Source organism: Clarias gariepinus, chromosome 13, assembly GCF_024256425.1.
Source record: "Clarias gariepinus isolate MV-2021 ecotype Netherlands chromosome 13, CGAR_prim_01v2, whole genome shotgun sequence".
Lineage (NCBI taxonomy): Eukaryota > Metazoa > Chordata > Actinopteri > Siluriformes > Clariidae > Clarias > Clarias gariepinus.
The window spans coordinates 8,114,573-8,141,822 of NC_071112.1; the positions used below are offsets into that span (position 1 = coordinate 8,114,573).

Genomic DNA, 27,250 nt, shown 5'->3' on the forward strand with positions numbered 1-27,250 from the left:
AAAGAGCCGACTCAAGGAAGCGACTCGTTTGAAAAACGAAAAAAATTAATAAAAATTAAATTAGCTCACAGGTTGTGTTCAAACAGTCTATCACAAACAGTATAAAGACATGATAAAGAAAATATTTCTTTATTAATAATGTTACTGACTTTGGCACAAGACTGAAGTTTTAACATCACATTAAAGGCACTTTAATTGTTAATACACAAAGACAAACAAGAAATGCAATAAAGGAGTTTATTCTAAAGTCCATGTTTTCCAGGAGGTCCTTTCTGTACAATGCCGTGAATCCAAACATGATGCATCCCGTCCTCCTCCAGTGGAAAGTCACAACACACTCATCCTCTCTGATAAATCACACTACAAAAGCCATACATGAACTATCGTAGAAGTGTGGGAATGCTTGTAACTGCATAAAACAGGCTGTTTCAGTGAAGTCAGTCCAACAGTGGCGTGAAATGAAAATGAGTGCGTAAATAACAACACCTGGACTTGTCTTTACATGAAGAATCTTATCAGTGCTCATACCTTTGAAAATACACCAGTAAGTGACTCACAGTTACCTGACTCCTACCAAATGCAAGCTTTTATACAAACTCCAGGCCTGAAACGACAGCCAAATCACCAGCGCCTCAGGGTCTGCAAGGGTGGGGTTTAAGTTAGATTTGATCAGTTAAATGAAGTTAATGATCAGATAAGGTAAAATGATATCTAAAGACAGCCATGCGCAAATGTTTGCAAATGCCTGCTAACTATTTAGCATCACTAAACGTACTGACGTGATGTCACAGGAGCGTGTTTTCCAATGCATTTGTAGGGTTGAACGCAGTTATGTCTGGCGCTCACTTTCATGCTTGGCGCGAGTGATATAATGATGCATGGACACTGGGCTACAACAGAGCATCACAGTATTTTTAGCAGGCAATACCGTGGATACTTTACTGTTGGATACAGTACAGTAGTCATCTATAGTGTAGTCTTTCACAAATTGCCCTAACATTCTTTGGAAATTTGCTTTTCCAAAAGTAATCCATAGCCAAAACAGTGTTCTTAAAAACGAACCCCCGCGGTAAAGGCCATATCATACCACCAGAGGTCACCATCGTCAGATTGCTAGCTCACTTCCTGGGTTAGTTTCTCAGTGCTATATCGACTCTTTAGTACGATATTACTTATATTTTTGGAAATCCGCTTTAAAATAATCTTTACCAAGTTCTGCCTGAATTGTTTAGTTTATTAAATAGGTGACAATTATCTTAATAGATTTCCTGGCTACAGGAACCGGTCAGGTGCAGGGATTTAAATGGTCAATAATCCTAATTTTATCATTTTAAATAACTGTTTGTAACTGCTGCACTGTAAGTGAAAACAGAAACTAACTTGTTTTTGTATGTCACGTATTTGATGTTTTATTTTGTTTAATAAAAAAATTATAATAATCATGGGAAACTACTGTGGCTGAAGAGAAATAAAACACCAACCCAGTTTGGCTACTTATTATCACCTTGCACTAGAAAAATGTCATGAGCAGGTAATAAAAATGAGGTAAATTTTAATGAAACTAAATATGAAAATGCATGTTTTAAATTTAAACCTATGTTACAGTACATGTTATAGTACTGATATAATTTAGGCTAGTTTTTAGTCCCAGTGGGCAGGTTTTTTAGCACGGCCCATGGGGGATTACTCATTAAGATCTGGCAACCTGGGATTTGCTGTTATATGAAAATAATGCACTTTGATAGTGTAATATTAACCCAGCCTTGTGACACACATGTTTTGCTGATTATTATTTTCTAACACACTCTGAAGTGGCTTTATCACACACTTAACACTCACAGTTCCTCCACTGCATGCTTTACAAACATGAACGTGTTGTTTTTACCTCAATGAAAATAAGGTAAAAATATCTTACTGATTAATTCTCATCCTAATATTATAGGTTTTTTTTTTTTTTTTATACCAGGAATGCTAATGTGAAATATGAAAATTGTGTTATTCTGTGCTCTAACTCAGTCCAGATTACTTTGCTTGTTGATATATATATATTTTTTTCCACATTATAATAATTTCTCCACACGGTGGAGCTCTAATGTAAAGCCGGCTTGTAGAACGTCTCGCCGAAGTCTGAGAAGTAGTTTGAAACAAAATGAATCCAAAGGAAACAATGTGGGGTAATTAATGTTCCAGGGGTCACATCTCAAAATGGCGGTATATGCTCTCTACGTATCCCAGAACCCTTTGCCAGTCGGGGCCTTCAGTCCTCAGCATCTCATCTGCAGTCTTAAACAAAAGAGATTAAAAAAAAAACAGTCTGGTTACGAACTCGGCATTTAGAGAGCAGTGTGTACATTTATCGTTCGTGAGAAAGCATTTGTGGTGAAACTAAAACTAAAATAAAGTATCCTAAGTAAGTGTACTTTAATGTACCTAAGCATTGCATTAATAAGGACATGGACCATTTATAAGGAGTGTTCAAGTCAAACTGAGACTTGTGATATGCCTTATGAAGAGAACTTTTATAAAGGCATAAAAGCGCTTGACATTTACGGGAGACTTCAAGCACAGTACGGCGATCTCGGCCGAGGTGGCTCAGAGCCCACTGTCGTCGTTCCTGTGAACATTCAGCGAGTGGAACTTGAAAATCAACAGATAACTCGCCAACGTGTGTAAGAGGCGCAGCTTTCTGTGGTAACCGTACACACAATTATTCACTCACGCCACTTGCACATTACAGAAACTCAGCTGGGAGTTATTGCCACATCTCCCGTACAGTCCTGACCTCACTCCAAGCGAGTTCCTCGGGGGCCAGCATTTTAGAAATAAAGCAGGCAGCAGTCTGATCATGGCTCTGACATACTGAGAAAACTTTCTACCTTGATTGTGTCCAAGCACTAATGAAACACTGGGATAATTGTATTAGTTTTGCCGGGGATTATATAAAGAGAAATAAAGAGAGATTTTAATCTCATAACTGTGTTCTGTTATTCTGCGCAATCAAAAGTCCCGCTTTGACATGAACGCCCCTTGTAGTATTATGAAAAAGATTAAAACATACTAATTATCTTTATTATCGAAAGATATTTAAGGAATTTATAGGAGCACATGCAGATTTATGAGGGAGATCATAGTTGATAAAATTCTTGGGCATAATAAAGCAATTAGGTTAAAGTTCACAGGCATCATAGAAATCCTTTCATGGTGTATAATGACTTACAAGTGACGCAGCAATTCCCACACTCTCTCCTGTCCGAAAAGCCAGCAAGAGGTTTTCTCTCTGGGGGTAAAACCATCATCATCATCATCATCATCTTTATCATTCTTTCCTCGGCTCGTCAACAATTACACTTTTTAAATTAGTTTTATTGCTATACAGGTCGCTGTGAGTAAGCTCTTCCTACAAAAACTATCAGATCGAGAACATTAATATTAACCTTTGCTTTGTAAAAATGTCGTTCAATCAATCAGCATCTTTTGACCAATCACCAACATTGTTAAATAAGTAACTGTGTTAATTGTGAACTTAACTTCAAATGAATTGAGAAGACCAACAGCAGGCTGACCAATGAATTCCATCCACTAGACATTCCAAGTGTTAAAAGTTTCATTTATCTTCTTCTATACTACGCATAATAAAACTGTAAACTTGGCATGTCTGTACATGGAGGGAGATGAGTTTGTCTGTTTGTTTGTGCACACATCACATAAAAACTACTGAACAAATTTAAATAGGGGTTTCCCAGGTGTATTTGGCCGAGCTTAAGGTAACATATATACTTTGTGTCATTGCAATTAGCCCACGGGAAGAAAAAATATGCTCATTTGAAATTTAAATAGAAAACGCCCTTATCATTCAAAAAAAACATTAGTTCATCTTAAAATTCTACAGATGGCGCCGTACATTTTCTAAAACGCATTTATGAGTGTGCAATTAAATTCCACATGAATGAAGTTGTGGGTACATTTAGTATAACAAAGTTCGAGCGCTGCACCAAAAGCAATGCAAAAGTGTGCATAACTTATTCTTAAATATTGATGTTCTCCCACTGTGCTGGAGAACGTTTATGAAGATGTGCACAGATGGGTGAAGGCGTTTAATGAAGGGGAAAGCAGCACTAAAGACAAATGGCGCAGTGGGAAACTATCAACTGCAACAGGGACGATTTCCGAACAGAATTTGAGAATTGGGTCAACCAATTAAAAATAACCTTCGTCAGAACGTGAAGCCAACTTTTGTATTACTTTTAGTACAGCCATTGTAGAGTATATGAACAGGTCGGGGCACCTCTCTACCACATTGAATGTTCATAAGATTACAATCTAAGCGAGGAGTCCAGGAAGAGCATATAGCAGAAATAGTGACGTCCCCTGCGGTCCCTCAGGTTAGAGATATTGAACAGACCAGTATAATCACTTCCACCTGGGTCTGTGGTCTGGGTCAGACTCAGCAGGGATTCCTTACTTCTCAATGTTTTTTTTATTCTTTGTGCAACACTTGTCTGGCATTTGTGGTTTTATAGACACAAAGTTAGAAATGAGATTAAATGTCTAGAAAACAGACAGCTGGAACTGGGTCATGGCTAAGTGGTGATGTCAACTGCAAACACTCGACATGAGTGGGTGTGTTACCTTGTTCTCCGGCCTGAGTGTGTTGTAGGGGATGTGTGACGGGAGATAACTATGGTACACGGCACAGAAAGCCAAGCCGTCCATCCAACTGCTGCTGAAGTTTGTGATCTCGATGTTCTGAAAGAGAGTAAGAAGAACAATAAGACAAAGAGAGCAACCGGAGAACCATAGAGACCTTTAAACATGCAGGTTATGTCAGTTATTTTGGTGTCTTTACACTGTCACGGGATGCAAAGACGTGTCATGTCACACGTGTCACATTGTGACTTTATCTCCTGATTAGAGATCAGATAGTTTGCAAATTCGCAGCACCACTGATTTATTGTTTTTTTCAGTGTAAGTCTGGACCCGGGCCTCACCACATTTATGTTAGACTAGTTTACACAAAAAGGTTTCTTAAATATGTTTTTGTCTGATTCATTTCAGGAGAGGAAACTAGAGAGGGTAATAAGGGAAGAACTGTTTATAGCTGCCATAATGTAAATGATTATAGGAATCTATTGTATTGTGTGTGTTCAACATGAAATGTAACTATGAACCATTAAAAAGTGTGTTGCATCTTTTAATAATCACTTATTCACTCATCACCAATTAGTGTAATCTGCATGTCTTTGGACTGTGGAAGGAAACTGGAGACCCCGGAGGAAACCAACCAAGCATGCACACAGAGGTGGGAATCGAACCCCGATCCTGGAGGTGTGCAAGGCGTCAGTGCTCACCACTACACCACTGAGCCGCCTTTTAATAATCAATTATTGATTGGTAACTTTCTGTAAAAGCCATATTGATTTCAAATATTCAAATATTAAAGTACTGATTCATCCGAAGTAGTGAACCTTATATCCGCTGGTTCTGTTCTGACTCCAGCGCAGTAGCGAGTTGCGTTTGGATCCTCCGTGACGTCTGAGCAGCTTACTGAAGTCCTCCTGAGGCCTGTTAAAAGACGAGAGGTGAATCCTAAAATTCAGCTGCAATCCAGAAGGAGCAGATACATACAGTACAGGGCTCATGCACTGAGCTCATTCACTTTTTTTCAACCTGCAGCTTACTAAATCTGTACAACAACACCGAAGCCTTTTAAAAATATTAGCTGTGTGTACAGTAGTGTTGCACTAGAAGGTCATTAGAAGACTTTAAAAAAAAAAGCCTCCTATTGTATCCTTCCTTTAACACACACACACGGGCTTCCACCTACTGACCACAAACATGATATTTATAGAAGTTCACAACTACACGCTACATTCTAGCTGTCTCATGCGCTTTAAACATCCTCCATGTTGACCCCGGGGTCGTCCCAAGACGTCAGAATGTTCTGAAGAAAAGAACGGCTCCATGACCTTGAATATGAGTCATGATAAATTACAGAATGTGTACAAGTGAAGATTCACAGTCTCGGTGTTCTTGTGAGTGAAGTGCAAGATGGGAAAGTGGGAGTGAGGAGCAGGACAGGAAGAGACAAACAAAGGATGTTTACTTTACACTCACTTTATCTTGCTAGTTTTGTTTGGAGAAAGGTCTATAACAGGAGACAGGTGTAAAGTTGGATTGTCCTCCTTTTTATCTACTACACACACACACACACACACACACACACACACACACAGAGTAAACTTTAACATCTTTTCAATTCAATACATTAGCAGTGGTTTGTGTAAAAAGCATACCTTTATATAAATTAATCAAGTTGTCCTGCTGGTCCATATTTGGTCTTTCTCTTGTTGTTGTTGTTGTTAGATTGTTGTTCTGAAATAAGCACAGGACGTTTTACAAAATGCAAAGTTTCACATGGTTTTAAGTGTACAACATGTTCTGTTACATAGACGACACATAAAAACACAGATCTGTTCTTACTTTGTTCAGAGGATTTGTGTTCAGTGCTAAAGGAGTCTGGGATGTACCATTTAATAGGCTGGAGGGAGACGCTGACTGTTTTCTGTAAAAACAATGGGATGTACCATAAGAGTAGAACCAGTTGAGGATCCTGAGATAAATACAGCAATGTAGATTCAGTTATTTAGAACTAACTGAACTTCACCAGAAGGTTTTATTTCTTTGAAAAAAATTGTGCCTGTGGTCGTATATCTTCATGATTCCATGTTCTAAGTGCTCTATATTTCAACGGCTCAATTATTTCATGGCCAGTGATCCCAGATCCTATATTCCCATGCCCAGTTATCCTATATTCCCATGCCCTGAAACCATACATTTCCATGCCTTCATATTCCCCATACCCTGAATTTCCAAAGGTTCTATCTTCCCAAACCTTATATTCCCAAATCCCCATGTTCTCATGGCCCGAAGTTCTCATAGATGTATAATCTCAAACCCAAATATTTCCAAAACTCATATTTCCATGCCTCCATGTTCCCAAAATCCTATATTCCCAGAGTTACATATTCCCATGACTAAATAATCCCTTACGCCTTATATTTTAAATGTTATATGTTCCCAAAACCCTATCATCCCAAACCCAAATGTTTCCAAAAGAATACATTTCCATTCCATCCCAGGGCTCAATATGTTCAAAACATATGTCCATGCTTTCAAGAAATATATCTTCCCATGGTCAAAAGATCCCTCAAATCTTAAATTCCTAAATCTCCATGTTGTCATGGCACAAAGTTCCTAAAATATTTCCAAACCCAAACATTCCCAAACTCATATTTCCAGTCCTCCCAAAGGTTCCCAAAGCCCTCTATTCCAAAGGATACATCTTCCCATGGTGAAATGATTCCTCAAAACTTATATTCTTAATTCTCCATGTTCTTTTGGCCCAAAGTTCCTAAAACCCTACTGTATATTCCGAATCCCAAATATTCCCATGCTTCAATATTCCAAAATCCCTACATTCCCAGGGTTCCATATTATCATGGGTATATGATTCCTCAAATTTTATATTTTAAAACCTCTATGTTCTCAAAACCCTATATTCCAAGGGCTCCACCTTCCATTGGTCAAATGATCCCTCAAATGTAATATTCATAAACCTTCATGTTCCCATGTTGTTTACCTTACTGAAAAGTTTCTCCAGCTTGCCCAAACAGGTAAATGCTTCAGATTGCCAAACTTTCTAGGGTAGTTTTTGTGCTGAGATCTAACTGTGCCGACTTGCTCCCTAAACCCTTGAAGAAGACTGACCTTCAGTAGTTCCAATGTAATAAAAGTAATGAAATGGGATTTTCCTAAGGGGAACTTTTGAACAGACACCATGAAGAGTTAGTTAAATACAGTCCTTGAACACAGCCAAAGTCATGGACACAACATAACACACACTCACACACTACATCATTTTCTCTTTAAATGCAGTTTAAAGTGGATGGAAACTGTATATATTACAGATCTTCATATACTAACTTTAGTTTCTCTGTAGTTTCCATCACTTTCTCTTTCCTCTTTTCCTCCCCTGTTCTTTGCTCATCCCCCTGTTTTCCCACAGTGATCCTTGCACACCCTTCTGTCGCCCCCTGCTGACTGGGAGGCTCCAACCTTTGGCCAGTTCTTTGTTTTCTTTGTTCGAGCTCTGCTTTTAGGCGCTCCACTTGTCCTTCAACTTCTCGCTGACCCTGTTGGGAGTTGGTCAGCTGCCTCTCCCAGTTCTCCCGTGCCGCTCGGAGCACGCTCAGTTCTTCTTCAGCTTCGGCTCTCATCCGGTCTGCCACCACTAACGCCACCTGCAGGTCAGACTGGAATTGGAGCCACTCGCTGTGGTCTGTCTGGACACACACATACAAGCAGACACGAAGTGTTTGTTTTTAGTGTGTTAGAAAATATACAATGCCTAACTGCACCAAGAACCCTTGGGTGAGAATATTTTTAGCCGTTGTTCGTTGAAGGAGAAATACTGCATGATTAATACTCAATTCTTGAAATGCCAGATGTTGTTCGATATGAAAGACAGGTAGATAGACAAGTGGATCAATGAAAAGATTGTCAAACCAGTAGACAGAAAGATAAATATATTAAGGTAAATATACAGAGTATGCAGACAAACAGACAGGCAGACAGAAGATAGACAGACAAGATAGCGGACCAACAAAGACAAGGACAGGTAGATACCACAGACAAATATAAGGCAGACATAATAGAACATGAGCAGACAAAGAGTCAAACAGGTAGTGTGTAGAAGGACGTGCAAGCAGACAGGTAAATAAAGTAGACAGACAGTCAGACAGATGGACAGACATTAGACAGACAAACAAAAGGCTGGCATACGGGTATACACATAGAGGGGTGCAAGGGATAGACGGACAGACAGGCACATACAGAGAGTTGACAGAGACACATAAGTCCATAGACAGCCAGACACACAAATACAGCAGCTAGAGAGATAGACAGACGTACAGTGGGTAGAAATACAAAAATAGAGATGCATGCAAAACATACCACAGATTAAAAGACATATAAACAGACAGGAAATGAGAATGGAAACAGATAGAAATATCTACAGAAAGACAAAGGGACAGGCAAATGGACAGAAAGACGCATATAGTAGAGGTAGACGGGCAGACAGTCATAAAGACATACAGTCAACAGAAAGACAAAAGGAGACGAATGGAAAAATAAAAGGGTGTAGGACAGGATGATGCAGAGACGAAATGGAAAATTCAACTTCAGGCCTTTAATATAAATATTAATACGTCGGATTTAGTTAATAGTTATAGGACATAATAAGAAGCATGAATCAAGTCTGAATCACTCAGAATAAATGTGTTGTTTTACAGTTATTTCCCTCTTGGGGATGTAACATGAATATTACTCAAACAGAAACTGACCTGAGATCAGCTGCTTCACTCAGACCATCTGAATCTAGTTATGACTTTCTGCATTGTAATGCATGCGAGTGTTACGCACCGCTACAGCTACACTGCACACGCTCAGTCTGGTGTACTAGAGAGCGGGAAATACTAATGAAACACTAATGAGTGAAATGTTTTAAGTCCACACTGGTTTATTATTCTTGTGCTGTGTTTATATATCATATCCACACCCCTTTCAGCTCTGCAGTTGGCTTTGCTGTATTCCAATTTTAACAGCTGTGTTTGAGTTTCAACATCACCTGTAAACTGACACTCGATCAGCTTCCTAGGAAGAAGCCTTGCCATTTTGCTTAGACTAAACCTGACTGCCATTCTTACTGTAACTGTATGAAATACTGCTATGGAAAAATGTGCCATATTGTAGTCAGACACACACACACATAAAACATATTTATGCAGCGTTCAAATGCAAATATTGTAGGCAGGATTTGACTCACAAATGATAACACAGCACTCAGATGACACACTCATTCGTGTTGAAAGTAAAATGCACACTGACCTGAGATGCTAACTAAAAAACTACGAATAAAGTAAATAAAAATTTAAGGAATAAATGGTATGTGGCACAAATAAAAAGGGCTACAACAAGACGGATGTGGGACATGAAAGAGGCACGTGTTTCTGTTATTTACAAGGGGAAGTCGAGTCAAACTTTCATTATTTCTCTAAATGATCCCCTGCTATGCACTTATTCCAGAGTTTCACTAGTGCTTGGATACCATTAGGGTAGAAAGTTTTCTCAGTACACTGGAGCTGTGGTCAGATTGCCCACTTCACATCGGACATGTTGGCCTCCCAAGAACTCCTTTAATGCCCAAAACATGTGGGAATGACTTGGAGCAAGGTTAGGACTGTATGAGGGATGCGACTATAACTTCCAGCTGAGGTTCTGGAATGTGCAAGTGGTATTGGTGAACGATTGTGTGTACAGTTCCCACAGACAGATGTGTCTCTTATGCAAGTCGACAAGTTATCCATCGATTTTTCTGGATCAGGTGTTCCACTTGCTAAATATTCACAGGAACGACTGCAGTGGCCTACAAGCCACTTCAGCTGAGATCCACACAGGCATACTGTGTGCGTGGAGTTTACACGTTCTCCCTGTTCTTGGGGAGTTTCCTCCGGGTACTCCAGTTTCCTCCCACAGCTTAAAGACTGGTGTTTTCAAATTTCCCATAGTGTGAGAGTGTGTGAATGTGTGTGCATGTGTGTCCTGCGATGGATTTTCATCCTATCCAGAGTGATCCCGAGTTCTATGGGACAGGCTCCAGGCCTCCCAAAACTTGTATAGAATAAGCGCTATAGAGAATGAGTGAGTGAGTGATAGCAGGTTTTTAATCTGTTATATGAAAGAAAACAGCAAAACATCAGCAGTCATAAAGGCACTAAACGATGTCACTGACTCACTTGATAATGAACAGCAAGAAAGCCTAAAAAATATATATATATGCCTTTTTTATCCGGCTGTCTGCTGGTTTCAAAGATGATGATTTGGCATCTGATAGACAGAATGTGTTACATGGTGTTCCCCAGGGTTCGATTAATTGTCCAATCTTATTTATTATTATATTACAGAAATGTCTAAGCTGCGCAGTTATATTTTTTATTTTTACATTACTTAGGCTTTAAATGATCTTAAATTTAAAAGACTAATTTGAAAAACAATTGAAACATACAGTACATTGTTGATTGTGCAAATTTCAGCCCAGTTGGAGTTGAACGTTCATTGTACAAACAGCTTTTCGCATTTTGAAAAAGTATCGCTGCTTTTTCAGTTTAGAAGGAGATGGTGCATTACCGCCACCTACTGGACTGGAGTATGGCCAGAAGATTGGCAGAAAAAAAAGACATACCATTTCAATAACTGTTAAATAGTTTTAGTTGTGGTAAATATTTTAAAACCTGTAAGAAATCTAGCTGCTTGATTTACAAATCAGGTAACGATTACTGCTTTTGAATTGAGTCAACAGTCTACCTTTGATTCACAGTTCTACTGATTATCCGGTTATATATTTATTAGCTTCTACTTTTGAGTTTACACTTGGGAAGATGCAAGCAGCATCTAATTGTTTACAGTCTAAAGTCTATAATCTTGGGCTTATATTAATCCTGATAAAGTTTATTTACAAAGAAAAAAAACCCTAAATTTACAATTTCTCAGCAGCTTTTAACTTTAGGTCCTTAGTTTAAAACTATCAAAACCTTAATTGATGATTCACTTTCTTTTATATTTCATGTGAGTGTTAATGAGGAAAAGAAATAACGGAGAGAGAGAGAAAGAGGATAAGGAAAAGGAAATGTCAAAGCGAAACTCCTCATCATAACTAATGTCTTTATAGAGCTCACAGCTGGAGCTGATTAGGGGACACATCGCCTTACACACACACACACACACTTGTACAAGCATACCTAAAAGACATTGTAATCTACAGCTTTTATCTCATCCTTGTATAAACATGTAGATGACAGGGAGACAAATGTGGCATAAAACACACACACACACACACACACACGCACACACAGACAAGAAAATTATGTGTGTGTTTGTGTGTGTGTGTGTGTGTGTGTATGTGTGTGTGTTTGGACGATCATTTTAAGAAAGTTTACCGACACACTGGGAAAACTCAGGAAAACCGCACCCACTCCAACACAGATAACACGCGCACACACACACCCACACACACACACACACACACACACACGTGACAAACAGAGGAAATTTAAGCATAGACTAAGATGAGTGTGTGTGTGAGAGATCTTCATCTATGGGGTAATTTCTTTCCACACCCTGGCCTCTTGCCTTTGATTAATAAACACGCGCACACACACACACACACACACACACACACACACACACACACACACACACACACACACACACTTTAGCCTTAAACATCCAATACTTAAGTTATTGCTAATATAAATCTTCATTGAGACTAGTCACTATAGGGACAGTTGGTCTACGCACACATACACTCACACACTTACACACACACACTTACACACTCACACACACTGATCTGATCTTAAAGACTCATTTTCTATGTAAACTTGGTCGAGAACAGAAAGCTCTTCCTGGAAACCACCAGTGTCCATCTGGAACTGATCCTTTGCGTGTGTGTGTGCATGTGTGTGTGTGTGCATGTGTGTATGTGTGTATGTGTGTGTGTGCGCGTGTGTGTATATGTAGCTCTATGGATATGCATGACCACCCACAACACACCGTGCACACCCCAAATGCTGCTGGGATGAGAGAACATACTGTACTGCTATAACTGTATTGATATAAGAGGAGGAGTTAAGCGTGTGTGTGTGTGTGTGTTTGTGTGTGTGTGTGTGTGTGTGTGTAACTGACTGGCTTTATTCACTGTCTAATTAAAACAGCTTCAATGTTTTTCAGACCATAATTAAAACTGGAGGAAGGAGTGTTTATAGCTACTATAACACACACACACACACACACACACACACACACACACACACACACACACACACACAGTCTCTAGCTGGGGTCCACAGTATGACTGATTGTGCTCTTGAACATTGTGTGAGGCTCTGGAAAGGGGAATCACACACACACACACACACACACACACTATGTAGCTCCTTAGACGGTCGTCCGCTGCCCCCTCACACTCACCAAACAAAAAAGTTTTGTTCTCGCAACAGCTGAAAAGAATTCCCTTCTTCCCACACACACACACACACACACACACACACACACTCACACACTACCCTTCTTCATTCTTTTTGTTATTGAAATGATGGTACAGGACCTAAAGGAGACCATGTAAGAGAGAGAGAGAGAGAGAGAGAGAGAGAGAGAGGTGATATTACATTCCATTTGTCCAAAGTCCGGCACAAATCAGCCAACGGTGTCGAAGAAAAGAGTCAGAGGGGCCTGAACACACAGACACACACACACACACAGACACACACAGACACACACACACACACACACACACACACACACACACACACACAAACGGGTGGGTCAGGGCTGGAGTTGAGGGGGTGGAGAGGAAATTAGTGTAGAACAAAAGACAGAGAGAGGTGAAGAAATGTCGCTTCCACTCAGAGAACATGAGGAACCTAATAAGCTCTCCCTCTCTCCCTCTCTCTCTCCCTGTCCTCCCCCACTCTCTCTCACAGTCTCTCTGTCTATCTTCCGCTCTCTTTTCTCATCTTTTTCACTTTTGTCTCTTTCTGTCCCTCTGGGTGTTCCTGATCTCTCTCTCTCTCTCTCTTTCTCTCTTTGACCATCATAACCATAAACACCCTTTTTTTTCTTCATATAGTCTGTCTTTCTCTTATGTTCACTCTTTTTGTCTCTCCCTTTTTAAAGTCCCATTTCCCCTAGCATTCCCTTCTTCCGTTGTCCTCTAGGTCCTCTACCACATTTCCTTTCTACTCTGTCAATCAAATCAGTACTTCAGTTCTTTAACCTCTCTTCTTCTCTCACACTCTGTCTCTCTGTCTCGCTCTCTTTTTAATCTGTCTTTCACTGTGCATCTCTCTCTCTTTCTCTCTCTGTTTTATCCTCTTTCTATCTGTTTTTCTATTCGTCCTCAAAACACTGAGCTTTTTGATCAGCAGCACACACACACACACACACACACACACACAAACACACACACACAGAACTCATAACAGGAAGTACCCCCTTATTTGTGGTGCACATGTCCCATAGGACTTTGCCATAGATAACAACCCCTTATCTCCTGTCTTTCTGTCCTGCACTTCCGGGAATGACATCACTTCCTGCAGTTTCCTTCTCATATTTCAAGCGATAGTTAAAGTAAATAGATAGTTAAAGTGCTAGACGTACTTAATCATCATCCCTCCATCATCAGACTTTTCTCTTCTTCTTTCTCTGTCTATTTTTATGGCCACCTGTGTGTGTGTGTGTGTGTGTGTGAGAGAGAGTTCCCGTATGAAGGTTATTTTTAATACTCATCCGGAGATTGCGAGTTCGATTCCCGGGTGATGCTGTAACCTCTCGCAGCCGAAGGCCTAGAGAGAGCTGATTGGCCGAGCTCTTTCAGAGGGTTGGGATAAGAGGTAGTTAGTGCTCCCACATTAATTACGGCTCTACAGCCAATCAGGGGCGTCTGTGAGCTCACGCAGGCGGAGGGAGGGGAAGTAGCCTTAATGTGGGAGCCCCCTAGTGACGGGGAGGAATTGGACATGACTAAATTAGGGAGAAAATCGGGGATAAATCCAAAAACAAAACAAAAAAAAGAGAGTCCAGAACAATCATTAATCATTATTATGCCTGGCGGCACGGTAACTTAGTGGTTAGCACTGTCTGTCGACTTGGACCTCCAGGTTCTGGGTTCGATTCCCGCGTCCGGTCTGTGTGCATGGAGTTTGCATATGCTTGGGGAAAGGGGTCTTCTCTGGGTTCTATGAATTCCTCTGACAGTCCAAAGACATGCAGATCAGACTAATTGGTATTTCCAACTAGCCTGTAATGTGTGAATGTTGACCGGAGGTTGTACAAATGGGATTAAATACAATGGTCACCACTGGCCTCCAGGGTGCCTAGTTAGACTACAGAAGAACCTAGATAGATAGATAGATAGATGGATGGATTATTATGCCGACACGGGTTACACTGTTTACCACTAGCTAAGAAGCAATAGCTTTAAAATACATACCAGGATACCGACTGAAATATCTTCTACTGGAGTACTGTACGTACCATATAACATGTATATAGTATGGTAAAACTGGTATCATGTTTGTATAACTTCCCAAGCTTGGTGCCACTGTGGGATTATTCCAAGTGCCAAAGTACTTACAAGGTTCCTGCTATTGTACCCTCTGCAGTGTCCTTTTTCTTCTGTTATAGTGCTTTCCAAAGGTTAATAAACAATAATCTAGCGAATATTAGGTACCACAGCGGCTACCAAACGTTCAGCAGGTTCTAATATAATACTGCCTGTACTATTTTATACCATTAGTAGTATGCAGTAATACATCTAATATGGTACAGAATGTACAGTACAAACGTGTGTGTGTGTGTGTGTGTGTGTGTGTGGTGCTGTGCTGACTCAGCATGACGTGAAGAGAATACTTTCCCTTTTTCTCCTCACTCTCTTGTCTTGACAATCCTTCTGTTCTGTCTCTAAGTATTATGGGATGTTTACAGCACATTCAGGCTCTCTATCTTAATTAGTGTCTCTCTCTCTCTCTCTCTCTCTCTCTCGCACACACACACACACACACACACACACACACAGAAAGCTGCTATATGTGTAATCAGGTTCAGTACAGTGCTAGGTGGTTTTAGTGTCCAAGATGTTGAAGGTTAAATTCTTTTGGAATTTCAAAGACATCAAAGTTAAGACATAAAAGAAAGAAGGATGAAGAGAGAGAAGAAAGTGGCAGGAGAACAAAGAGTAGGTTTGACTCACCTGCATTTTTTCCTTCAGACTCCTCAACTCGTCCTTCATTTGCTCCCTCTCAGTCAGAAAGCACCGCAGCAGATCTAACACACACACACACACACAAATATACAATCTTTCATACATCTGGAACTGCGTTGTCATTTGCATCACTTCCTGACCCTCATCTGGAAGGTGGAGCCTAGAAGAAATGAAAAGATTGCAAACTACGCTAACTTACCCGAAAGTGTGTGTGTCTTCTCATCTGTCACACAGAGCCCTAACGAAACCACACACTCATGTAGAAGCCCTTGCTCCACTTCTCCCTCAACAGCAGAGGGCGTCTCCACCTGCACAGGTGATGTGGACGTTGAATTCGGCTTTGGCTCGCAGGGGATTATTGAACCATCACTGGGCTTTTGAAGAGATACAGATGCTTTTCTGTTTTCATATCGAACTCCGTCTGATGATAGACAGCCGTCTGGGCCAGTTGCAGTGGGGGAGTGTGTTGCCTCAGGAGAGGGTGTGGGGTCTGTGTGGGTGGGGCTTGGGAGAAGTTGGGCGTTTCCAGGTAAAACAGGAGGGAGGGAAGAGGTCGGAGATGTGGGAGGAGTTTGAAACGCATCAGCTGTACCTGTGGGAGAAAAGTGACAGAGTGAGCACGTAGTGGCGTGGCACCTGTCAGTCCCAGTGTAGAAGGCGTGGTGCAGTCAGTCCCAGTGTAGGATGGATGGCCTCTGAGTCAGTCCCAGTGTAGGAGGTCTGGCCTCGTTATTCTCTGTGCCAAGCTTAAAAGCGTGGCCTCTGTCAGGCCCACTGTGGGTCTGCACTGTGCAAAACAGGCGAGGGTCCTGTGTCGGTTGCCATGTAGGAGGGAGGGTTCTGTGTCAGTCGCCATGTAGGAGGCGTGGCCTCTGTCAGCCCTGGTGTAGGAGGCGTGGCTACTGTGATAGTCATAGTGAAGGAAGCGAGTCATGGGCTCTGTCATTACTGGTATGTAGGAGGCGTGGCCTCCGTCAGTCCCAGCATAGGAGACGTGACCGGTCAGCCTCAGTGGAGGAGGCGTGGCCAGCGCCTGTCAATCCCAGTTAAGAAGACTAGGGCTGCATTTGTGCCAGTGTCTTTATTTTATTCATTTTTTTATCTGTTCCACTTTACGGAATTAAAAATCACAGTATTTTGTGCAGTTTGTGTTGTCTTTCTTTGTGTGTGTGTGTGTGTGTGTGGGAGTGTATTGTGCTGAGTCAGCAGGGCATGAGGAGAATAAAGAACACTAAATGACTGTCTTCTCCTTGACTGCATAGATCTCGCTAGCGTTCAGCTCCGTGTGGTTTTGTCCAGAACAGCATTGTGGGTCTGCTGATGGAGACGTGCTGATGTGTGGAGCTCTTTTAGTGTCTTTAACATTAGTCTCTCCTTTTCTCCCTCTATTGAGAGAGGAGACAAATTCTGGTATATTTGAGAGAATGTCCGAGAAAAAGAGTGAGAATATGAGCAGGAGGAAAGGAGAGACGGAGTGAAGCGTGGGTGTGAAAAAGTAATCCTGATGGCTTCACAGCCTAATCTCTAAGTGAATGCAGAACAACAGAGTGTGTGTGTGTGTGTGTGTGTGTGTGTGTGTGTGAGAGAGAGAGAGAGAGGGAAAGAGTCGCTGGAATATTAGATTTGTTACAGCAACTGCCAGCCACATTTCTCAGACTGGTCTCAGAATGATCGGGTGCTGAATTCCTATTGGATATCATCGGGGTTAAACCAGGAAAGAGCCAGAGGCGTGTGTGAGTGTGTGTGTGTGTGTGTGTGTGTGTTACCGATGGATCCTTGCCGCTCTTTCCCAGGGTTATTCCCCATGCTGCAAAGTTTCAGCTTGTCTCCCTGAAAAAACATAAAAATAAACCATGTCTATTAACGTCTGCGTTCCATTTTAAAAAACGTCTCAAAAATTATATAACCAAGGAAACATTTTTGAGTAATTGCTGTATAGAACGTCATACTTTTTATCTGTTTACGGTTACATTTACATGTACATGTAAAACAACCCATGTTCATTTATCATAGCTACATTCATTTGCAGACTTTATTTTATTCTCTCTCTTAAAGAGAAAAAAAAAAAATCACATTTTTTTTCAACTTCCTCTGTCCTGAACCCTAAAGTCACAGCTTAATCGCTAAAGTTTCAAGGAGTCTAGAGACTCCTTCTTTACATGTTCCCTAAATGCATCTCACAGCATCCACTGTACACATCTCTGTCAAAAAGCTGTTACTATAGATACGATAACGTAAAAATACAGTGGGGCAAAAAAGTATTCAGTCAGCCACCAATTGTGCAAGTTCTCCTTCTTAAAAAGATAAGAGAAGCCTGTCATTTTCATCATCATACTCAAATATGAGAGACAAAATAAGAAAAAAAAATCACATTGTACAAATAATCATAATTATTTGCAAATTATGGTGTAAAATAAGTATTTGGTTGATAACAAAATTTCATCTCAATACTTTGTTATATACCCTTTGAGGTCAAATGTTTTCTCTAAGTCTTCACAATGTTTTCACACACTGTTGCAGCCATGTTTTATCTTTAATATCCTTGCTGATGGAAGGAGGTTTTCACTCAAAATCTCACGATACATGGCCCCATTCATTCTTTCCTTTACACGGATCAGTCGTCCTGGTCCCTTTGCAGAAAAACAGCCCCAAAGCATGATGTTTCCACCCCCATGCTTCACAGTAGGTATTGTGTTCTTTGGATGCAATTCAGCATTCTTTCTCCTCCAAACACGAAGTTCTATTTTGGTTTCATCTGATCATATGACGTTCTCCCAATCCTCTACTGGATCATCCAAATGCTCTCTAGCAAACTTCAGATGGACCTGGACATGTATTGGCTTAAGCAGGGGGACACGTCTGGTACTGCAGGATTTGAGTCCCTGGCGGCGCAGTGTGTTACTGATGGTAGCCTTTGTTACTTTGGTCCCAGCTCTCTGCAGGTCATTCACTAGGCCCCCCCGTGTGGTTCTGGGATTTTTGTTCACAGTTCTTGTGATCTTTTTGACCTCACAGCATGAGATCTTGCATGGAGCCCCAGATCGAGGGAGATTATCAGTGGACTTGAATGTTTATTTCTTTACACCAAGCTGCTTCCCTTTTGCAGATTCAGTCGTTCCAGCCTGGTGCAGGTCTTTGTGTCCTTTGACAGCTCTTTGGTTTTGGCCATAGTGGAGTTTGGAGTGTGACTGTTTGAGGGTGTCTTTTATACTGATAACAGATGCCATTAATACAGGTAACGAGTGGAGGACAGAGGAGCCTCTTAAAGAGCCTCTTCTCATTTTGTCTCTTATAGTTGAGGCATACCTATGATAAAAATTTAAGGTCTCTCTCTCATCTTTTTAAGTGGGAGAACTTGCACAATTGGTGGCTGACTAAATACATTTTGCCTCACTATAAATGAATCTGTGCATTAATATAAAGCAGTGATTTCAGAATATCAGAGCTGCTGTTATAAGAGATGAATTACCACCAGAAGCAAGGATTTAACTGCACGTTTATCTAAAATATATTGTGCATTAAATTCACGCTCACTTGTTTTTAACAGTCAGGTGTAATTTAGTAATACTCTTTTAAAAATGAAGGAATGGTTGAGGTGCATATGGAACAAATGAACGTGTAAGTAAAGGGGCTGTTCAGCAGAACTGTTTCTGAAGCAAAACCCAACGTTGTGTTTTCAGCTAACATTTGTGCAAGCCTTAACCACACCAACAATTAACACTTCACCAAACATAGCCAGGTTTATCAAGTATTTTAAAATAAAACACACATCAATAGAGCTTTCATTTATTCACATAAGGCTAGGGATGTCCTGATGTTCTGCCAACCCTTACTTCCGCCTGTCATATGCGCTCTCGCTGTAGACGCTCTGCATCTGATCCGGGGTTTCAGTAGCTAGGAGCTTGGTCTGATATACTCGTTTTCGCTTCGGTTCTATTCGTTCCTCCTTTCTCATGTTTTGGGTACACCAACCTACAAAATGCTTTAACTATGAGCTCGGCCTGATGTGCGCCACGGGTGCATTCAGTGTGGGATGAGTATGACGGTAAAGTTGATGACGACAAGGCGTATTGTTACGTAACAGGAAGACATAAAAGTTGATGACTCTGACTACTGTTACAGTACATTAGGTCCACCTGTAACACGCTGGTGTGCGGGCAAGTTGCGGTAATGTGTCAGTAGCCCCTACTTCAGCCTGTCGATCACGCTGTCGCTGTAGACGCTTAACAGTCCGATTCGGGGAAACAAGTGTAACAAGTGTGACTCGCTCAGAGTATGACGTAAAAGTTGAAGATAACGCTGCATACCAGCTTCCTGTGTGTATATTTCCAGCTCCGTCTTTAACACCCATTGGTTTTGGATCTGATCTGTTTTTGTACCCAACTTGATCACATCATATTTATGGATTAATAGTTAAGGAATTCTTAAAAAAAAAAAAAAGGGTTATTAAGCCAGCATTACTGCATGGCACATCTCAATTATGAGTAATTTTTAACAGTATTTGGGAGTATTTTTACCTTTTATACTGTCTCAATTAAGAAAGAATTAGCGTCATAAAGATTTAAAATCATGGTTTTGACGCACAGTGTACAGTACATGATGGTTTCTTCTCAACAACACACTGCACAAATCATCAACCTCTGCTGCTGAACTACTTCACGACATTATATGTTTAAACAATAAAAGTACATTAGGCTGCACTGTGGTGAGGTTATACTCCTGAAATCCTACATTAGTGTTTATTCTTACGGTATTTACCTGTTTGGCTTACACATGTATTTACTGTAGCTTTAACAAGTTCACCTCATACACCTACGCTAAACTCACTTTTACACTTTTCCTTTCTCTTAGTCACCAAGTAAAACTCTTGATAAAGTTGCATTATGCTAACAGAAAAAACTGAAACTCATGTTATGACATGCCTTCAATCCATGTATAATGATTACGGTATGTAAAAAGCAACTGAAAAATAAAGCACAATAGCTGTCTGTTTAACAGACTGAATGTGATTGTGATTTTTTCTTCTTCTTTTTTTTAACATAGCACTGTTTAATTCTGGATTCTGATTGGTAAGAATGTGTTGATTCGTTTCCTATAACAGCAGCTCTAACAGTAGTGTATAGCAAAGGTATAGAAATGCATCTGGTTCAAGATTAAACCTTATTGTCATTGTGCAAAGTACATGCACATAGCCAAGTGGCTCATTTACAATAAATAACATACAGTATGCAGATAAAGACTATGGGGGAACTTATGCACAGGCTTAATATAAAGGATATATATGGGGCAGATACACATTTCTGGGCCAAAGTCTTGCCCTTATTTTTTTCATTTTACATTAAATAAAATTGAATTAACGAAATGGTAACAAATGCTTTACTGCGACAGGCTGCAAAGTGCCTAAAGATACAATTTAAAAATTGGTTGTTTTTGCAGCAACCTCTTTTCCCTTCTTGTTTGTTCCAAGCACTCAGCATCATCTGATCATCCGTCATCATCTGCACTTATTTCTTACTGGGTTATGCTTTAGGTTGGATGTTTAGGATGCTTGAATGATTCATAGGTCACTGTAAGGCTTAAGAAAAAAAATTCTCTAAAACTAAGGTACCTTGACTGGACTGAATATATCTCTCATATTCAGTCCAGTCAATGTACCTGAGTTTTTGAGGAATTATTTAGTTTCCTGAGAGGCAAAAAAAAAAAAAGATCCTGGAAGCCTGGAGAACTATTCCTCAAGACTACATTAAAAATGCAACGTCTGGAAGCAAAATATGAAGGAATAAGGGGGACTCAAGACATTTGTATAGTTTTGTATATGATTGTGAAGGAGACAGCATTGTGAAGAGATGTACATGTATGCCTGTCTATATTTTACAGTATATACATAATAAATATGGATAAAAGACAGCATAAGGTGTGGTTCTATAGTAACAACTAACACGGAGAATGCTTTACATAATTATACAGTATAGTGGCAAGTAAACCATGGCATTTGTTTTCTGCATTAACTGGCTATTCTGCATACTATCTTTATTAATCATAGAGAACCAGTATCAGGGTGCATTTATTGACCAAGACTGAAAGGCAGTTTTGTACGTTGGTCTGGATAAATGGTCTGACAAATGGCATATGAAATTTGACTTAATTTTTGACAAAGTCACAAATATGAACCAAAACAATGTTTCCTAGCTGATAAAACAGTCATGATATCATAAGTCTTTTTGATTTTTATCTAACATGCAAAGTGATGCTGCAAAAATTAAGTGAAACACTATGCTTCTGATTTCAACAAAATCCAACTGGAGTCGGGTATTTAGCAAACCATTTTACTTAATGAAATGAGAATAGAAGTGTGGTTTAGAGCTAACTTAACTTATAAAACAAGTTATTTGTGCTATTCGTATGTAGCATTAGATGATGCCTTACAAAAAAAGAGTTCGCAGGAGACCTATGATCGAGTCCTTGATTTGCATGTAGCTGGAAAATGTTACAAAGTCACCTTAAAAAAGTTTAGATATCAATCAGTCCACAGTTAGACAAGCTGTCTATAAATTTTAACGATGTGGCTACTCTCCATTGATGTGGCAGCCCAGCCAAGATCACTCCAAAGGCACAACACAGAATGCTGAATGAAGTAACCTTAGGGTTACAGGTAAAGTCTTCATTGGAGCTGGTGAACATGATAGTTCATGAGACAACCATACATAAAGCATTGAACACGCACAGTATCCATGCCAGGTCACCATGAATGAAGCCATTCCCAAAAACCACCTCGGCATTTCACAACACTACTAAAAAATGTCTTGTAGACAGATGAATTGAAATGATAGAATTGTTTAGGAAGAACACACAGCTCCATGTATGGCATAAAAATAGAATTGCATACCAACATTAAAACATCATCCCAACACAGAGGTATAGTAGAGATCATCATCGTGATTTGGGGCTGCTTTGCTGCTTCTGGACCTGGAGTCCTTGCCATTGTGGAGGGGAAAATAAATTGCTACCAAGTTTATCAAGGCATCCTACAAGACAAGGTCATGGTGGCTGATTGCAATCTGAACTTTGGAAGAACTCTGGGTCATGCAGTAAAACAATGACCCTAAACACAGAAGAAAATTTCTCTTTATGAAGCAGCCCAATCAGAAACCACACCTCAACCTGATAGAGATGCTGTAAGCTGACCCCAAGAGAGCCGTTCACACACATTCTAAGAATATTGTTAAGCTGAGGCAGTTCTCTAAGTTCTGTAATGGTCCAAAGAATGCCCTGAATGTTGTGCAAGTCTAATCCACAGTTACAGGAAGCTTTAGCTTAAGGTTACTGCTTCCAAAGAAATTCCAACCAAATATTAAAACACTGTTTTACTTACTTTTTCTACCATTTTACCATTTTATTAGCTTAGAAATATTGTTTTTGTTTATATTTGTGACTTTGTTGAAAATCAGATCACATTTTTTGCAAATTGCAAATGTTTCACTTAAGTTTTTCTTGCCACTGTAAATCTATATACAGATTTCTATAAAAAACTTCTTTCTGATAATGTCAGTTGTCTGTGTATACCTCCATAACAGACTGATAGCACTATTATTTAAATTTTTTTATTATTCGTAGTGAACCAGTATCAGGGTGCCTTTATTGACCAAGACAGTGGTCTGATAAATGGTCTGCCAAATGGCATATATAAATCTAAAATTACAATGACAAGTTAAACATGCAACAAGTCATTCTTTTACATATATATAACAATATATATGTATATAACGCCCAATCCCCAGCCACTCGATGCAGTGCCAGTCCCAAGCACGGATAAAATGGGAGGGTTGCGTCAGAAAAACCAGTGCCAAGTAGTTGTGTGTGTTAGCATTTGTAAATTTCTGTTGTACTAGTGGATTATAATATTTAATCATATCCTGTGAAAATAAATAATTTCAGGTTGGTAACAGTGACTCTATACCATACCAAAAATTCAGTTATGCATTGTGGTTCTTTTGTGTGGCCTTTCATGTATCGCCACACAAATTAGATTTTTTTTTATATTTATATGAATTTGAGGTGATCAAATTTTAAAGGTTCCTCTATAATCTTACAGGTGCTGTGCTCTAAACTATTTACACATGGGCAGGCAGCAAAGCAACCTGTGTGGTGGAAGTAAATTACTTGTTAATTTAATAATATAGAATAGGGATATTTATAAAATCGTGATATTTACAGAATCACAATACAAATCGAATCGGCACTGAGGTTCCGCAATAACATCGTACTGACTGGTCCCTTGCGCTCCCTATCATACCAATGATTATTTTTCTAAAACAGCTTAGGACATGGTCCTGAACATTTAAATAAAATAAAATGTATAAAAACCGTAAAAGTGAAATATACAGTATTAAATGCAGAATAGCGGAATTTATTTTTTTTAATGGTGGAATTGGCCTTTGTGTAGGGGATGGCACAAAATACAAAAGCACTTTCATGAAATTGGTTATGAAATCTGTGGGGTTTTAAAAAATGTTTAGCTAATGACCATTATCTATCAGTGCACACAAATGTACCAACAAAAAACATGATAACAGAGAGTAAAGTCAATCCTATTTTAAGATAAACCTAGCTAACAGGGCATTTAGTGCTGCTTAGCTTGTAGTAAACTTGGTGATATGTAATTTAAACGCAGCACTAGCACGCTAGCTAGCTAACCCTAGAACAACAACTGTGTAATTTAAATAGGTTTTTAGTCAGCTAGCACTTGGAATTAAATACATACTACATTGACTAACATTAGTGTTAATGATAACATAGTGTTAATGTTAGCTAAGCTTAGTGTAACTATTATTTAAGTTAAACATTTAGTCAGTTTTGCTAGCAAGCTAGCTAACACTGGTCTCTTATATTATGTAAGCTAATAGTCAAGCTTGCTGACAAACTAGCTAACATTAAAAAAAAAACTAGCTAACATTAGCATACCTAATATGGAACCTTAAATTAGCTAGGTTCTTAAATCACTGGCTATTGTATAACTGAGAGGACAAGCTAAGGGAAGATGAGATACTGTGTCTGTCTATTTCCTGTCTGTTAGAAATGAAGCAGCTGCTTCATAAGTGGATCTTGTGTTTTAATAAAAAACATATTAAAACCATCAGTGATAACTAGCCGCCTTTGCATTGCATTGCTGCAATGAAACCTCTAGGGGAATTAGGTCATGCAATACTTTTGATTTATAGAATAAAGTACTCCAAGATCAAATATTAGAGACATTACAGAATTCTGTTCTCTGCATGTGTTGTAAAACGTAATGAAGCTGTTTCTGTGTAATGTACTGACAGGAAATATGTTTCTGGCTAAACTAAGCAGGATTTAAATAATCCAGATTACTGAATTTGCATAAAAATGCAAAAGGCTGTCAGCATGTTTCAAGAGAACCCCTTTAACAACAAGTAGGAAAGGATGTTTTAGTGTAATATTATAGATTATTCGCATAACCAAATTCTACCGCACGTCAATTCTGTTTTCAATATGCCTTTTGGCAAAATTTCCGTCAATTATGCCAAATAGGTTTATACTGTAAGATGCGCTAACAATAGCTGTTTGGTTTTGGCTTTTATAATCTTCAACCATGATAACAGAGATGCAGCAAAACCTCTAAAATGTACCACCCAGAAATTCAAGTTTACTGAATGGGAAAGAATTTAGCACATCAAAAAGACAATGCTGGTCCATAAATTGTATAAAAAGATCTGAACAAACCATTCGTAATGTCACCCATAGGTTTTCTGAAGGATTTTTAAGCTCACCTGTGTGTGCTCTGGTAGTCATTAGATGATATGTCAAGAATCCAGAAGGGAAATTTGCTTCCACTTCTGATCAGGAACTCTGGCTAATTGCACTGATTGGCGCACAGAAGCATCTAACCAATCATAGATGTGACTGAATTCTATAACCAATCATAACACAAAGAGTCGGATTCATCAAAAAAAGATTGGAAGCCTAGCCTTATCTATCCTAACCTAAAAGCTAAAGAAAAATACTTCTTCTGTTGTATTACTGGAAAATTAAACGCTTCACAGCAGGCAGATGTCAAAAAAGTTAAAAAAGTTGCATTCTGATTTAATGCTTTGAGCATGTAAACACTAATCTTATCAGATCAGCCTCCATGTAAACAGTTAACTTGTAATCTTTAATCGAATTGATTTTAATCAGGTTGAATAAATATTGTCCATGTAGACGTATATAGTTTTGTTGTTGTTGTTGTTTGACGCACTTCTGAAAACATCAACGTTTTGTCCAGGAACATACAGTACGAATTTTGGATTAAACTACAAGGCACATCTATAATGTTCTTAGTGCTCAGGTTGAGTTTATTGCTCTCCTTGTGTTGGACTCACTGGTCACTGGTGAAGCTATGGTGTGAAGAGAAATTATGAGGTTAAAGGCAAATACCTGCCAATGTGTTACATTTACACCTGTGTTTCCATTACGGCAAATACATCTGATGGGTGAAGATTTTTTTTTTCTTCTTTTCTGCCAACTATTTACCCTATTTATCCAGCTCCAACTATGAATAACACAACCCAATAGCTCAGATTCTCTCTGTTAATCTGTTAAATTGCGTTATAATTTTTTTTCAATGAATCACTAACCCGAAATTCCCATCATGTTTGACCTGCGTTTTTGACATCACAGCCTGAATGAGACCGAAACTAACACGTCATTAACATCCTTAATCACTTAATGGTTTTTTAATTTTTTTTTAGCCTGCTCAGATAATAGGAATTGACGCTGAGAAATGACGGCTTAGAGAGTGACATCTGTCACTTTGGGTGTGGTGATGTTCTAATTCAACATTTGTCAGTACGTACAAGTGTCTCAGAGCTTCAGAGTACCTGCCAAACGAGTCTCGTAGAGTATTTATTCACATGAAGAAGCATACGAATTATGTGTACATGCATGCCTGACTTTTTAGAGGCTGACAATTACAATGCATAATAATAACCATAGGAATGAGGCATATGAAGAACCCTGAAGTTAAAGGCAGCCTACATGAATGTGTTGAAAAAGATTAAAAAGCACAAAATTGTAAGTAATCACACACACACACAATGAACACACAGCGTAAAACTGACTGAAATGACTGCTTAGTGTAAGTCTAACACAGAAAGCACAAAGATTATGCTCTATCTAATACACACACACACACACACACACACACACACACAAAATACATAACTGTTGTGAAAGAACTGATGTACAAACCTTTTCCTTAAGAGGCTTCCAGTGGTCTCTGGCTTTATAAAAGCTCTAGAAGTTCTCCATAATCTTAAAGTGACTCTGCCCCTCATCTCATCCTGCCTTCCTCTGAAACTCTCAGCTGCACTGGAG

General features: G+C 39.4%; 1 protein-coding gene across 2 annotated transcripts; it reads right to left on the reverse strand.

Moving 5' to 3' along the window:
* Window positions 1-113: 113 nt before the first annotated feature.
* Window positions 114-27,250, reverse strand: si:ch211-195o20.7 (cytospin-A). Of its 2 annotated transcripts, none has more exons than XM_053510089.1 (12): window positions 27,125-27,250; window positions 17,644-17,707; window positions 16,077-16,469; window positions 15,866-15,939; window positions 7,984-8,342; window positions 6,481-6,562; window positions 6,294-6,372; window positions 6,115-6,190; window positions 5,466-5,562; window positions 4,630-4,746; window positions 3,218-3,277; window positions 114-2,283 (listed from the first exon to the last, which is right to left on the reverse strand). In XM_053510089.1, the coding sequence occupies exons 2-12, from the start codon at window positions 17,681-17,683 to the stop codon at window positions 2,194-2,196; spliced, it is 1,467 nt and encodes a 488-aa protein (XP_053366064.1). In that variant the 5' UTR covers window positions 17,684-17,707; window positions 27,125-27,250; the 3' UTR covers window positions 114-2,193. The 2 variants fall into 2 exon arrangements, with proteins under 2 accessions (XP_053366064.1, XP_053366063.1); XM_053510088.1 differs by having other exon boundaries at window positions 6,115-6,193.

Coding starts and splice junctions, on each gene's coding strand:
- si:ch211-195o20.7 (XM_053510088.1), bottom strand. CDS start 17,683: ATGGGGAATAACCCTGGGAAAGAGCGGCAAGGATCCATCG. Junction 6,194..6,293: donor CTTGATTAATTTATATAAAG/GTATGCTTTTTA, acceptor GTGTGTGTGTAG/TAGATAAAAAGGAGGACAAT. Junction 4,747..5,465: donor ACAGAACCAGCGGATATAAG/GTTCACTACTTC, acceptor ACTCTCTTTCAG/AACATCGAGATCACAAACTT.